Source organism: Eptatretus burgeri, chromosome 13, assembly GCF_056783735.1.
Source record: "Eptatretus burgeri isolate ZD-2024b chromosome 13, Ebu_testis_v1, whole genome shotgun sequence".
Lineage (NCBI taxonomy): Eukaryota > Metazoa > Chordata > Myxini > Myxiniformes > Myxinidae > Eptatretus > Eptatretus burgeri.
In genome coordinates, this window is record NC_140973.1 from 46617115 (window position 1) to 46630540 (window position 13426).

The 13426-nt window shown below is 50.5% G+C and overlaps 1 protein-coding gene and 1 long non-coding RNA gene across 5 annotated transcripts in view; one reads left to right on the top strand and one right to left on the bottom strand.

Annotated features, from left to right (window-relative positions):
- Nucleotides 1-13426, top strand: part of LOC147014402 (uncharacterized) — a 67441-nt gene that overhangs the window by 25174 nt on the left and 28841 nt on the right. The window lies entirely within an intron of this gene.
- The window catches only part of LOC147014403 (SERTA domain-containing protein 1-like), a 44374-nt gene continuing 41486 nt past the window's right edge, over nucleotides 10539-13426 (bottom strand). For all 4 annotated transcript variants that reach the window (XM_085852322.1, XM_085852323.1, XM_085852321.1 and 1 more), the window contains one exon: nucleotides 10539-13315. In XM_085852322.1, coding sequence (XP_085708448.1) covers nucleotides 12516-13304 — 789 coding nt within the window. In that variant the 5' untranslated portion in view covers nucleotides 13305-13315 and the 3' untranslated portion in view covers nucleotides 10539-12515. The remainder of the gene's footprint in view (nucleotides 13316-13426) is intronic.

Sequence of the window (13426 nt, forward strand, 5' to 3'; positions counted from 1 at the left end):
GTAAACAATGCTATTGTGGTACTGGACCAAATGTTTTCCAGGCCGTCATTTTCAGTTTACTCGATCCTCTTTCGACAATTTCCCCAAATAAATGGCACAGAAATGGCCAGGTTCAAATGGCACAGAAAACACACCAGCAATTAAAGTATGAAACTGTAACCTTTTATTATTGGAGGTTTATTTATTTATTCACATGGAGCCTGTGGCTGCTTGGGTGCATCATTTTCTGGGGGGTGGCTGTGCCGCTGATGCAGTGGTGTACACCCCCCATTAAATTTACTATTTAGGAGATTGACGTTATGGATGAGCTCAAAAAAACATCTGGATCTCAAAGGTATTTCTCCACCGAGATTTTCACTCGTGAACAATTGGGACCTTTACTGGTCCGCGAGTGTTATGGAGGACTTTGGGCTTCCGAGGTGGATCAGTGAATGTAAACATGATAGCAGAATAGCCGGCTTTCAGAAGCCACAACAGCCGTTATACATTATGTTCATGCTTGTCAGAGTCAACGGAAAGAAGGAATCAGACAGTGAACGAATAAACGTGGTTCTTATGTCGCCTGTGGCTGCTGGTTGCATCGTTGCTGGGGGCGTCGACCTCGGAAGGATGACAGGCTGAGTCAACCCACCTAGTGTTATTTAACGGGTTGACAGGGGCTTGAACTCGAGAACCTAAGATCTTAAGCCACCACCTCAAGCATGAAGCCAACACCAGGATTATTAGAGGTTGAGACTGATGGAAGAAGTGCATCACAGAGGATGGAAGAGCTAAAAATCCAAGCAAGCAGCAGGGCAGAGAAGAACAGGTGTACAAGAGACACAACAGCACAATGATAAAAGAAAAGACAGTGTAGTAGACAGGAAAAGAATGGTGGTCAGAATGGGAGATCATGAGATGGTGATGAGTGCAGCTTCCTCGGAGGATTAAGTGAATAACGTGAGGAAACTTGCACGGAAATGGGTCTGCTGAAGAGGGACAAGAGAGTGAAGATCTATGCCAATGCATCATCCACCAGTGCACATTTCAAAAAAAAAAACCTTGAACCTCAAAACGAAATCAATAACAACAAATGTCAGTGTCAGTCAGTCAGTGTGTGCATGTGTGTATGTCCTCCATAACTCCAAAACCATGAAACCTTGCAGCCTGAAACTTTGCATAAGGGAACTCCAAGGGAGCGCATGAGTGAAAATTGGGTGTTTAGGTTACTTAAAATACCCCTTTTTAAGATAATTAAAGGTCATATTTAATTATTTCCTCTGTCAGGCGCATCATCGGCCACCTCCTCCTTGATGGGGTCTTAAGGCATATCCTCGGTTTCCTCGCTGGGGACTTCATTCGCCGTTTTCTTCGGCCTGCTCAACAACGCCTTGAGTTGGAACAGGCTGCAACGATTTCTTCATGATAAAGTTTATTTTTTTCACTTTCCTCACTCATATCATCAAAAGCCTAATCGTCACACCTACAAATCGCTGGAAACATTGCAATGCTTAAACCCCCCAGAGACACCAGGTTTGTCACTTTATTTCATTTCTACACATGCCATAACCTCTATAATCTTTTAAACTATGCCGAATAACAAAATTTAAGCTCGAGAACTGAACATGGCAGCAGTTCTGACTCTTTTAAAAAAAGTGTTCTTTTGTCTAATTCGGACATCGTTTGATATTTCGGGAGTCTCTGGGAGGTGTTAGGAATATGATAAAATGTTAGGAATACGACATATGGGAATATGACCGACCGGTGATCGCTAATCGCTTGCCAAGCCAGCCGTTCCTTCTCAACCATTTTGTTGCAGTGCTTCCTTGAGTGCTTTAGCCACTTGGTGAGTGCTCTACAATATTCGCACTGTCACTTGATACTGTATATCGATTGACGTGAACAATGATCCGGGGCCACTCGCCCGCATTTGGCCCCTCGTTCTGCGGTACATCGGGCATTGGCTGGCTCGCTGAAATTGTGCAATTTTATTTTATTTTACACCAACTTTCTCCTTTTTGTTGTATCTTCTTTCATAATACGACCTGTCACTTCGGCATAGATACATATAAAAAATTTAACGTTTCGTTTTTTTAAAGTTTCTTCAACCAATTCGTGGAGTGCTTGGTGAAGCCACTTGGCGCACACTCTTCAAACTTCAATGGCGATACTGCGGTATGATACCAGAGTTAGGAAGGAAAAATAAATTAGATGATTACAATGAGTAAAAAATGTTTCAGTAATGAAGAAATGAATCACCACATCATGGCAGGATAGCTGAGAAGTACACACGCTCACTCTAAGCTGTCCAGCCAGGGTTCGAATCCTGACCTACCTATAAAATGTCATCCTGGTGTTTCCCAATCACGGTGATTCATCAATGTGTGTGCTGTCTCTCAGATGGATGTTAAACTGGGCGTCACATCTGCCAGAATACCCCCCCCCTCTCTCTCCCTCCCACCCCCCTCACCTCACCTCTCTCTCCGCACCCCCCTCACCTCACCTCACCTCTCTCTCCCCACCCCCTCACCTCACCTCACCTCTCTCTCCCCACCCCCTCACCTCACCTCACCTCTCTCTCCCCACCCCCTCACCTCACCTCACCTCTCTCTCCCCACCCCCCTCACCTCACCTCACCTCTCTCTCTCCCCACCCCCCTCACCTCACCTCACCTCACCTCTCTCTCTCCCCACCCCCTCACCTCACCTCACCTCACCTCTCTCTCTCCCCACCCCCTCACCTCACCTCTCTCTCTCTCTCCCCACCCCCTCACCTCACCTCACCTCACCTCTCTCTCTCTCTCCCCACCCCCTCACCTCACCTCACCTCTCTCTCTCTCTCCCCACCCCCTCACCTCACCTCACCTCACCTCTCTCTCCCCACCCCCTCACCTCACCTCACCTCACCTCTCTCTCCCCACCCCCTCACCTCACCTCACCTCACCTCTCTCTCCCCACCCCCTCACCTCACCTCACCTCACCTCTCTCTCCCCACCCCCCTCACCTCACCTCACCTCTCTCTCCCCACCCCCTCACCTCACCTCACCTCTCTCTCCCCACCCCCTCACCTCACCTCACCTCTCTCTCCCACCCCCCTCACCTCACCTCACCTCTCTCTCCCCACCCCCTCACCTCACCTCACCTCTCTCTCCCCACCCCCTCACCTCACCTCACCTCTCTCCCCACCCCCCTCACCTCACCTCACCTCTCTCTCCCCACCACCCTCACCTCACCTCTCTCTCCCCACCCCCCTCCCCTCACCTCCCCTCTCTCTCCCCACCCCCTCACCTCACCTCACCTCTCTCTCCCCACCCCCTCACCTCACCTCACCTCTCTCTCCCCACCCCCTCACCTCACCTCACCTCTCTCTCCCCACCACCCTCACCTCACCTCTCTCTCCCCACCCCCCTCACCTCACCTCACCTCTCTCTCCCCACCCCCTCACCTCACCTCACCTCTCTCTCCCCACCCCCTCACCTCACCTCACCTCACCTCTCTCTCCCCACCCCCTCACCTCACCTCACCTCTCTCTCCCCACCCCCTCACCTCACCTCACCTCACCTCTCTCTCCCCACCCCCTCACCTCACCTCACCTCTCTCTCCCCACCCCCTCACCTCACCTCACCTCTCTCTCCCCACCCCCTCACCTCACCTCACCTCTCTCTCCCCACCCCCTCACCTCACCTCACCTCTCTCTCCCCACCCCCTCACCTCACCTCACCTCTCTCTCCCCACCCCCTCACCTCACCTCACCTCTCTCTCCCCACCCCCTCACCTCACCTCACCTCTCTCTCCCCACCCCCTCACCTCACCTCACCTCTCTCTCCCCACCCCCTCACCTCACCTCACCTCTCTCTCCCCACCCCCTCACCTCACCTCACCTCTCTCTCCCCACCCCCCTCACCTCACCTCACCTCTCTCTCCCCACCCCCCTCACCTCACCTCACCTCTCTCTCCCCACCCCCTCACCTCACCTCTCTCTCCCCACCCCCTCACCTCACCTCTCTCTCCCCACCCCCCTCACCTCACCTCACCTCACCTCTCTCTCCCCACCCCCTCACCTCACCTCACCTCACCTCTCTCTCCCCACCCCCTCACCTCACCTCACCTCTCTCTCCCCACCCCCTCACCTCACCTCACCTCACCTCTCTCTCCCCACCCCCTCACCTCACCTCACCTTTCTCTCCCCACCCCCTCACCTCACCTCACCTCACCTCTCTCTCCCCACCCCCTCACCTCACCTCACCTCACCTCTCTCTCCCCACCCCCTCACCTCACCTCACCTCACCTCTCTCTCCCCACCCCCTCACCTCACCTCACCTCACCTCTCTCTCCCCACCCCCTCACCTCACCTCACCTCTCTCTCCCCACCCCCTCACCTCACCTCACCTCTCTCTCCCCACCCCCTCACCTCACCTCACCTCTCTCTCCCCACCCCCTCACCTCACCTCACCTCTCTCTCCCCACCCCCTCACCTCACCTCACCTCACCTCTCTCTCCCCACCCCCTCACCTCACCTCTCTCTCCCCACCCCCTCACCTCACCTCACCTCTCTCTCCCCACCCCCTCACCTCACCTCACCTCTCTCTCCCCACCCCCTCACCTCACCTCACCTCTCTCTCCCCACCCCCTCACCTCACCTCACCTCTCTCTCCCCCCCCTCACCTCACCTCACCTCTCTCTCCCCACCCCCTCACCTCACCTCTCTCTCCCCACCCCCTCACCTCACCTCACCTCTCTCTCCCCACCCCCTCACCTCACCTCACCTCTCTCTCCCCACCCCCCTCACCTCACCTCACCTCTCTCTCCCCACCCCCTCACCTCACCTCACCTCTCTCTCCCCACCCCCTCACCTCACTTCTCTCTCCCCACCCCCTCACCTCACCTCACCTCTCTCCCCACCCCCTCACCTCACCTCTCTCCCCACCCCCCTCACCTCACCTCTCTCTCCCCACCCCCTCACCTCACCTCTCTCTCCCCACCCCCTCACCTCACCTCTCTCTCCTCACTCTCCACACCCCCCTCACCTCACCTCTCTCTCCTCACTCTCCACACCCTCCTCACTCTCCCCACCCCCTCACCTCACTCTCCCCACCCCCTCACCTCACTCTCCCCACCCCCTCACCTCACCTCACTCTCCCCACCCCCTCACCTCACCTCACTCTCCCCACCCCCTCACCTCACCTCACTCTCCCCACCCCCTCACCTCACCTCTCTCTCCCCACCCCCTCACCTCTCTCTCCCTACCCCCCTCACCTCTCTCTCCCCACCCCCCTCACCTCACTCTCCCCACCCCTCACCTCTCTCTCCCCACCCCCTCACCTCACTCTCCCCACCCCCTCACCTCACCTCACCTCACTCTCCCCACCCCCTCACCTCACCTCTCCCCACCCCCTCCCCTCTCTCCCCACCCCCTCACCCCTCTCTCCCCCCTCACACCTCTGTCACACCTCTCTCACACCTCTCTCCCCACCCCTCTCACCTCTCTCTCCCCACCTCTCACCTCTCTCTCCCCACCCCTCACCTCTCTCTCCCCACCCCCTCACCTCTCTCTCTCCCCACCCCCTCACCTCTCTCTCCCCACCCCCTCACCTCTCTCTCCCCACCCCCTCACCTCTCTCTCCCCACCCCCTCACCTCTCTCTCCCCTCCCCTCTCTCTCCCCCTTACCTCTCTCTCCCCCTCACCTCTCTCTCCCCCTCACCTCTCTCTCTCCCTCCCCTCTCTCTCCCCCCTTACCTCTCTCTCTCCCCTCACCTCTCTCTCCCCCTTACCTCTCTCTCCCCCTCACCTCTTTCTCCCCCTCACCTCACCTCTCTCTCCCCCCTCACCTCTCTCTCCCTCCCTCACCTCACCTCTCTCTTCCCCCTCACCCCTCTCTCTCCCTCCATCTCACCCCTCCCCCCACCCCTCTCTCCCCCCTCACCTCTCTCCCCTCCTCACCCCACACCCCACTCTCCCACCCCCACCCCCACCCCACCCCTCTCTCCCACCCCACCCCTCACTCTCCCACCCCCACCCCTCTCTCCCACCCCACCACCCCCTCACCTCTCTCCCACTCCTCACTCCTCTTCCCTCTCCCCTCCCACTGCTTCCCCACCCTTTCCTCTCTGTTAAGGGGGCTGTTAAGCACTGACGGTTTAGTTTTGAATTTAAAACCACTTCCCCAAAGGGTAGTTTGTACGAATCAGATTTGGAGTGAGCTGACTGGAGGGGTGCAAAGGTCGCTGCATGTGCAAGTATGCATGCATCCAGGCAAGCCTTTGCCAGGTAGATGGCATAGGTTTTAAATGCTCCCACCCAGTTTTATATAGAACCTAGCGGTTAGGCCTAAGTCACATTTGTTCTACGGCGAGGATACGGCGGCCGTACGCCCTCTAAATTGACAGAAACGTGCGGCGGCCGCAGAGTTTCTGCAGTGGCCTCAGGGTGGCCCTACTCCATTTGGCTATATTTTACAGGTCGTAAGGTCGCCGTGGAATTATAACGCGGAGTTATAACTTTTTTCATTTCTACGTTCACCGTAGCAATTCGACAAGCCGAAAAAAAAAAACTGTTAAAAAAAAATTAACCCATTCGTTACCGTCCGTCTGGCCGCACGTTCGCCTTAGGGCCCCCTGTGGTCGCCTTAAGGTTACCTTGCGTCTGCCTTGAAAATTCTATGGCTGCCACAGGGCCCCCTTAAGGTCGCCGTGTGACATCAAATCAAAGACCGTACGGCAAACCCACGTTTTCGGTCTCCACAATTTATAAATACGCTGTGCGGCTCCCCGAAAAATAAAAACATATGACTGCTACATTGTGTGACCGTGGAAATACTGCGGCCGCCATATAATTGGTAGTGGCCGTAGATTTTGGAGACCCCACGGCCGCCGTGGCAAATGTGACAGGCCTAAATACGCCGTGCGGCTACCCGAAAAATAAAAAAACATATGTGACTGCTACATTGTGTGACCGTGGAAATAATGCGGCCACCGTATAATTGCTTGTGGCCATAGATGTTGGAGACCCCACGGCCGCCGTGGCAAATGTGACCTAGGCCTAAACGAGTATGCATGCATGCATCCAGGCAGGCCTTTGCCAGGTAGATGGCATGGGTTTTAAATGCTCCCACCCAGTTTTATATAGAACCTAGCGGTTAAAAAGAAAATCTTGCTACTTGGGCACTTTTCATCGCTCTTCCTTTCCCCAACCCACACGCCGCCTTCCCCTCCCCTCTCCTCACAACACCCCTTTGCGCTGCCTTCCCTTCCCCTCACACCGCATTCTCTACCTCCTCCCCCCCCCCTTTGCGCTGCCTTCCCTTCCCCTCCCCTCATACCACATTCTCTTCTCCTCCCCTTGTGCTGCCTTCCCTTCCCCTCCCCTCATACCACATTCTCTTCTCCTCCCCTTGTGCTGCCTTCCCTTCCCCTCACACCGCCTTCCCTTCCCCTCACACCGCATTCTCTTCCCCTCACACCGCATTCTCTTCCCTCCCCTTGCACTGCCTTCACTTCCCCTCACACTACATTCCCTTCTCCTCACACTGCCTCATCTTCACACTACACTTCCTTCCATTCCCATCACGCTGCCTTCCCTCCACCTCCCTTCACGATTACCTCCTCCCCTCTGCACCCCCCCCATGGACATCTTCCGGCAGTCTCCGCGTGCTGTATTAACATACCCCATTTCATTAAATCCTGTATTACCCACTCCCGCTTTTTTGTTTTTTACAAGTCCCAAGAGCAAACACAAGTCAAGAACCCCTGCCCTCATGCTTACCTCCTCCCAAAGCCCCTCTCTCTCCTCTCTCCCCCATCCTCCTCGCTCCCATTTCATATTCCCATAAGCAAAGCAATAGGTTGCATTTGCGAGTAAATAGATAAACATGAGTTCATAGAACAAGATACAAGTTCATAGAACAAGATGAACGCAATGTTCAAATCTATACTTCAATTCAAATAAAATCATTATTTTAAAGATCGGTAAAAAAAAAACATTTCCGGAAGTTTAGCGCTATTGACGCAGTCTTATTGGTTCACGAAAAATAAAAGTGACCACTATATTCGTTATTGTTGTGTGTCTGTCTGTCTGTCCTGAGCATAGCTCCGTGGGTTTTGATCCGATCCTGATAAAATTTTGGTGGGAGGGTTATATCATGATCTAGTTGTGTTTTCCTGAGAATGGGCGTGGTGCACCCATTATGGGCGGAGCCACGCCCAAAAGACGTGTTTTAGGGGGTAGCTGATTTCAATTTGCATCTTCTCCTAGGGGTTTTGTCGAATCTGACAGGGGTTTCAGTATTTGGTTAGCCCAATGGCACCTGCATAGCCCCACGGAGCTCGATTTTTCATTTTCGTTTCAAGGTCAAGGTCACAAGGTCACGAACTTAGAAAATTGCAAATTTTGACATAAAAATTTATCTTCTCCGAGGGGTTTGTTCAATCTGGCAGGAGTTTCGGTATTTGGTTAGCCCAATGGCACCTGCATAGCCCGACGGAGCTCGATTTTTCATTTCCGTCCCAAGGTCAAGGTCATAAGGTAACGAACTCAAAAAATTTCGAATTTTGACATAAAAATCATACGACCGTCCAAACTTTGAGAGCTTGGATGACAATATTTTTTATGCATAATCTTGAGGTCATTCCCCACCTAAAGTCTTGAAACCATTTTGCTCTATCTCGAACACCTTCCCGTGGCGCCCCCTTCAATTTTGTTTTTACGCTGATTTCATCAAAGTATGGATAGTCCGAGGAGTGCGAAATGCCATATAGCCTATATGACGTTATATTGTTCCTGGAATGTTCCAGAGGAAGTTTTGCACCAAAGGTCATAATCCTTGACCTTTGACCTTTAAACTTCACAAAGGTCAAATTTTCAAAGCTGTGGGAATCGAACCGGGTTTTCGACCTTCTTCGACGAACGAACTCCAATAAGCTATAGCACGTATCCTGTTTCCTTATTTTAATGTCCACAACATTGTTTTGTGGCCTTTAAAGGTTATGCAAAGGTCAAATTTTGAAAGTTGTAGAACGAAACCGGGTTTTCGACATTTTGCAGCTAATAACCTGTCACTCGTACCACATCATGTTGATCATTTTTATAACTTGGTCAAACATTATCACATTGTCTCATCCTTGACTTCTGAAACAATCTACATCGTCAAATACCGCTCATGAACAATCGTCGTGTTCAGACTTGTACACAACTTTATTTGTCATGTCCAAGTACTGCTAAAGGGAAGGGTTTTGAAAGTGCCAAAAAGGTGATTTGTGTTCTCAAGTGTTCAAATAAGTAATTTAAATAAAACAAAAAATAAAGATTTTAAAAGTTATACAAATAAATGAATCCTGGAAGTTTACTACTGTTTTACCACCAGTGACGCAGTGGCTATGATACCACCTTATTGAACATGTTACATTAATTCTTCATGCCGGTTGTTTGTGTCCTTTATGACATCATTAAAAACACTAAGTTTCCTATTTGGAATTATTTTCAATTTTGTTTCACTGCCAGACAGACAGACTGAACCAATCGCTTATCCCCGCTTTGCACGAGGGAGTAATAATCCCATTCGTGAAGAGTAGCTGTTGAGTAGGAATACCCATTGAGCCTCTCCACCCAACACCTCCCCCCCCCCAAATCGAAGTTTATAGTAAGGACAAGACAATAAAGACCATGCACTGACATTACAATGTACATTGACTCTTGTTCTACAGTGTCAGGAGTGAAGTGAAAAGATTTGAACACGTTATCTTATTCTCTGCATATCATTTGCTCTTGGATCATGTTATGGAATCCATTGATATAGATCCATGGAATTGATGATTCGAAGAGGTTTTGATGGGCCAACCAAATGTTTTTTATTTAGTCTTTATGGAATCACAATGGCTAGCTCAATCGTTACAAAGGACTCATGGCACTCAGGTTGTGATAGGTATTCGCCGGATTATAGGCGGAAAAAAGCTGGGAATACGTTTGGGAAAACCAAGGCATTATTGCCACACCCCCTTGTGCATGTGACCAAAAGGGGCAGGCAGCTGCTGCCAATGGCAACGTGCAAGCTGAACACGCCCCCACCCACCCAGTGGCGTTCAAGTTCTTTTTTTCTTTTTATGTTTTGGGGCCCATGGCTGCATTATCTGCTTCCCGTACAAAATGTTGCAGAGACGTTTGCACATTCAGTCCGTCCGACATGATTAATCATTATATATTACCATGTTTGTAAAAAGGGGGAAAAAAAAGAATTGAATCGCTGAACATCAAAAGGTTGATACAGCTCTACCATAGTTGTAAAATGCAAACTTGCCACGTTTTCCCTACTGTACATCAGCTTTATGAAGACCGTCAGATCCCTCATTTCCGCGGTGGCCAAGTTTGGCTCGTCCAAGCGGTGGACATCGGGTGTGTGCAAGACAAATGACCGGTCTGTCTGTGCATTCACCCGGAGGGGTGTTGGGGAGGGCAGGGGACGGCAGATGGGGGTACAAAAGGTGGGCGTGCACTTCGGCAATTTCACGTGGGGCAAGTTAGATGACGTCATAACCAAACAACAAATAATGACATGAAAACAAGTGTGTTTGTTTTGTTTTTCAATGGGCAGTATTTTAATACAAAATAGTGTTAAAAACATTAAGAACTCGGACCTTAAACGGACAGATCAGTGCAAGCGCTTTTTAATAATTATAATATACGGAAGGCTTGGATAAAAGAACAATTGGAAGCGTTTGCTCTGCTTTATACACAGCAACCCTATTACACAGTGCCTGAAAAAGAAGACTCAAACATGGAATCATAAGTCGGCATTCATGCGAAGCTGGCAGCTTTGTGACGTGAGCTTGCCAAGGAGGCGCCATTTCAGTGACTCGTGCCCGTCTCCAGCCCAACAAGAGAGAGGGATAGGGTTCGGGTAAAACCTCCAAATGACATGTTTAGCAAACGAGGTTACCCAACCCGTGATAAGCACATAATACGTACGAAGCCTCGACGATTAAATGATTATTCCGTAGGCTGCGTCGATTATTTGCTTTGCCAATAGTCTCCACTTAACCTAGGCCCGATAACCTCCATTTAAAAGTACGTGGACGTGTCATAGACTAATCTCAGACCCCTTTCAACTTATTGTGAACATCTACAATCAGTGCGAGTTACGCCATTCCGCTTAGGCCTTAGAGCGTACCACCAATTGGAACCTCGTTTCAAAAATGTTCAGGTCAAAAATAACTCATAACCCCTGTAGCGATGGGATGGATTTTTTTTGTGTATGAACTTTATTCTGATAGGGCATAGAGTGTGCCATTGTGACACTTAACTCGGGTACAGTGCACGAGACACTGACGGTGTGCAAAGCCACGCCCCCACCACTTAGTCCCCACCCACCTTGTAACGACGTCGTCAAACCTTTCAATTTATGTCGCACCCCTCAACCACGTGTGCCCCCTCCCCAATCTCTCTTAAAGGGGCATCAATCAAATTCCTCTTCTCCCACCCCCCCCCCCCCAACTGCTCAGCTTGGTCTCGCACCTCACCTACCAACATACAACACACATTCACCATGCAACAAATCTAACAAATGTTCATTGATAAAAGCATTTTGCAAATATCAAAGTTTGACAAACAAATAAATAGCAAAATAAGTTAGACTGTCACCCTTCTAATGCCGAAGCGGCACGTACGAATGAATGGCTCGACAAAGCTAAAGCCTCACTGATTATCAGTGGGATTCAAATCTGTATTCCTTGTGCTGGGTAAAAGGATTCTTCATCGGATTGCAGAAAGGGGGACGATGCAGCGGCTTCTTCCATGTACAAACCACTTATTTTGTCTAAAATATACTTTCGGTTTAACAAAAGCGATTAAATGTTTGTTGTTTTCTTCTTCTTTTTACAACACAAGGAAGGTATCCTCGATGAACATCAGAAACAGAACCTTTGCTTTCAGAATGGAAAATTAAACGGCAGCTGAACATATATAAAGTAAAAGTTGAACATTTGTATTCTTAAGAAAGTTGGTTTTTGGAGGGGACTGCTTTGGTAATACTGTTCGCTCAATTTCATTCACACGTCTGTCTTTTTAAATAAATACGCTGGTGATACGTTCACTATATCCATCACAACCCAAACCTTTACAATGTGCTGCTGTCTGTTGTAAGAGCGAGATCAACTTGTTAAAGCTCTCTCACGTCCAACAAAGAAAAACCAACCATAATAAGCTATTCGTACAAAACTATTTTTCACATTTCTCACCATTGTGACAAAGGCCGGCGTGTCTGCAAGGTTCATACTCAAGGCACTCTTCTACGAACATTTTCTCCACTGGTACAAGAAAATAAATGGTATCGTTATGCATCTCTTATGCCCGTGTCTGGCATTGTTCATTTGCTTGGTAAGAGTAACTTGTGAGGGGAGAGGGGGAGGAGAGAGAGTGAGAGTGAGAGTGAGAGTGAGATATTGGAGCTACGTTGAAAAACATCAGGTAGTCTTTAGAAACAACTTTCGGTTTGGTGCTCTCGACTGTACCGCTTTTTTTTGGAATAATGTACTCGACATTTTGGAATTTACGTGCCCACAAGCACCTGCATGATATGATCCAAGTCACTTAGCTCCTGCTTGGTACATGCCTGTGATGAAGCGCCCTCAGCAAGGCACGGAGGAAAGGCCTCAGGGGTTACAGGCTTGCTGCTGATCAAGATTGTTGATGACAAAGGGTCAAAGTCATACATGGACGTGTCTATATCTGAAAACACACTGTCCAGAGTCAGGTCTGACAGGAAACCCGCCATATCTGCAGTCACTTCCAGGCCGCAGGCTTCACTCACCCGGATGCACGGCAGGCCACTCTTTCCCTCGATACCGGGCCTCAGGCCTGCCGAGAGGCTTTCAGATACTCGGGTTGGTGCTACGGACCCGATTCCACGGCCAGACGCCAATGGCACTCTCTCCTCCGGAATCCTACTGGCCAACGCAAGACCCTCCATGCTTGCCTCAAGAACCGAAGAAGGTGTAAGGGCTGGGCTTGCCATGAGTGGCTGTGTGTCTTCCGTGACCGCGACGTCATTGCCAAGGTCCGGCCCGCTAGGACCCTGCGTTGCCCGCAACGTGTTGCGTACAAGAACCGAGAGACGGAGAGAAGGGTCAGGAGACGAACGCAGGGCATGGAGTTTTGCCACGGAAAGGGCAATGACCATTTCACGGTTAGGAGATTCACCAGCTTCACAGACAATAGTACCATCGTCCAGCCGTGTCCAGGCATCCCCACCTCGCACCGAGTCAGGCTCTTCGAACCACAAGCCTTCCGAGGATTCCTCGCACTCGCTGAGCTTGCGCTTCACGCCTTTTCCCAACATATATACAGGAACTGCAGAACACGCATACATAAAATTAGCCATCTTTTTTTCTTCCAAACAAAATTCAAAATAAAATCACAGAACATGAAACCAACATCGTCATGTCACAATTATCTTTTGCA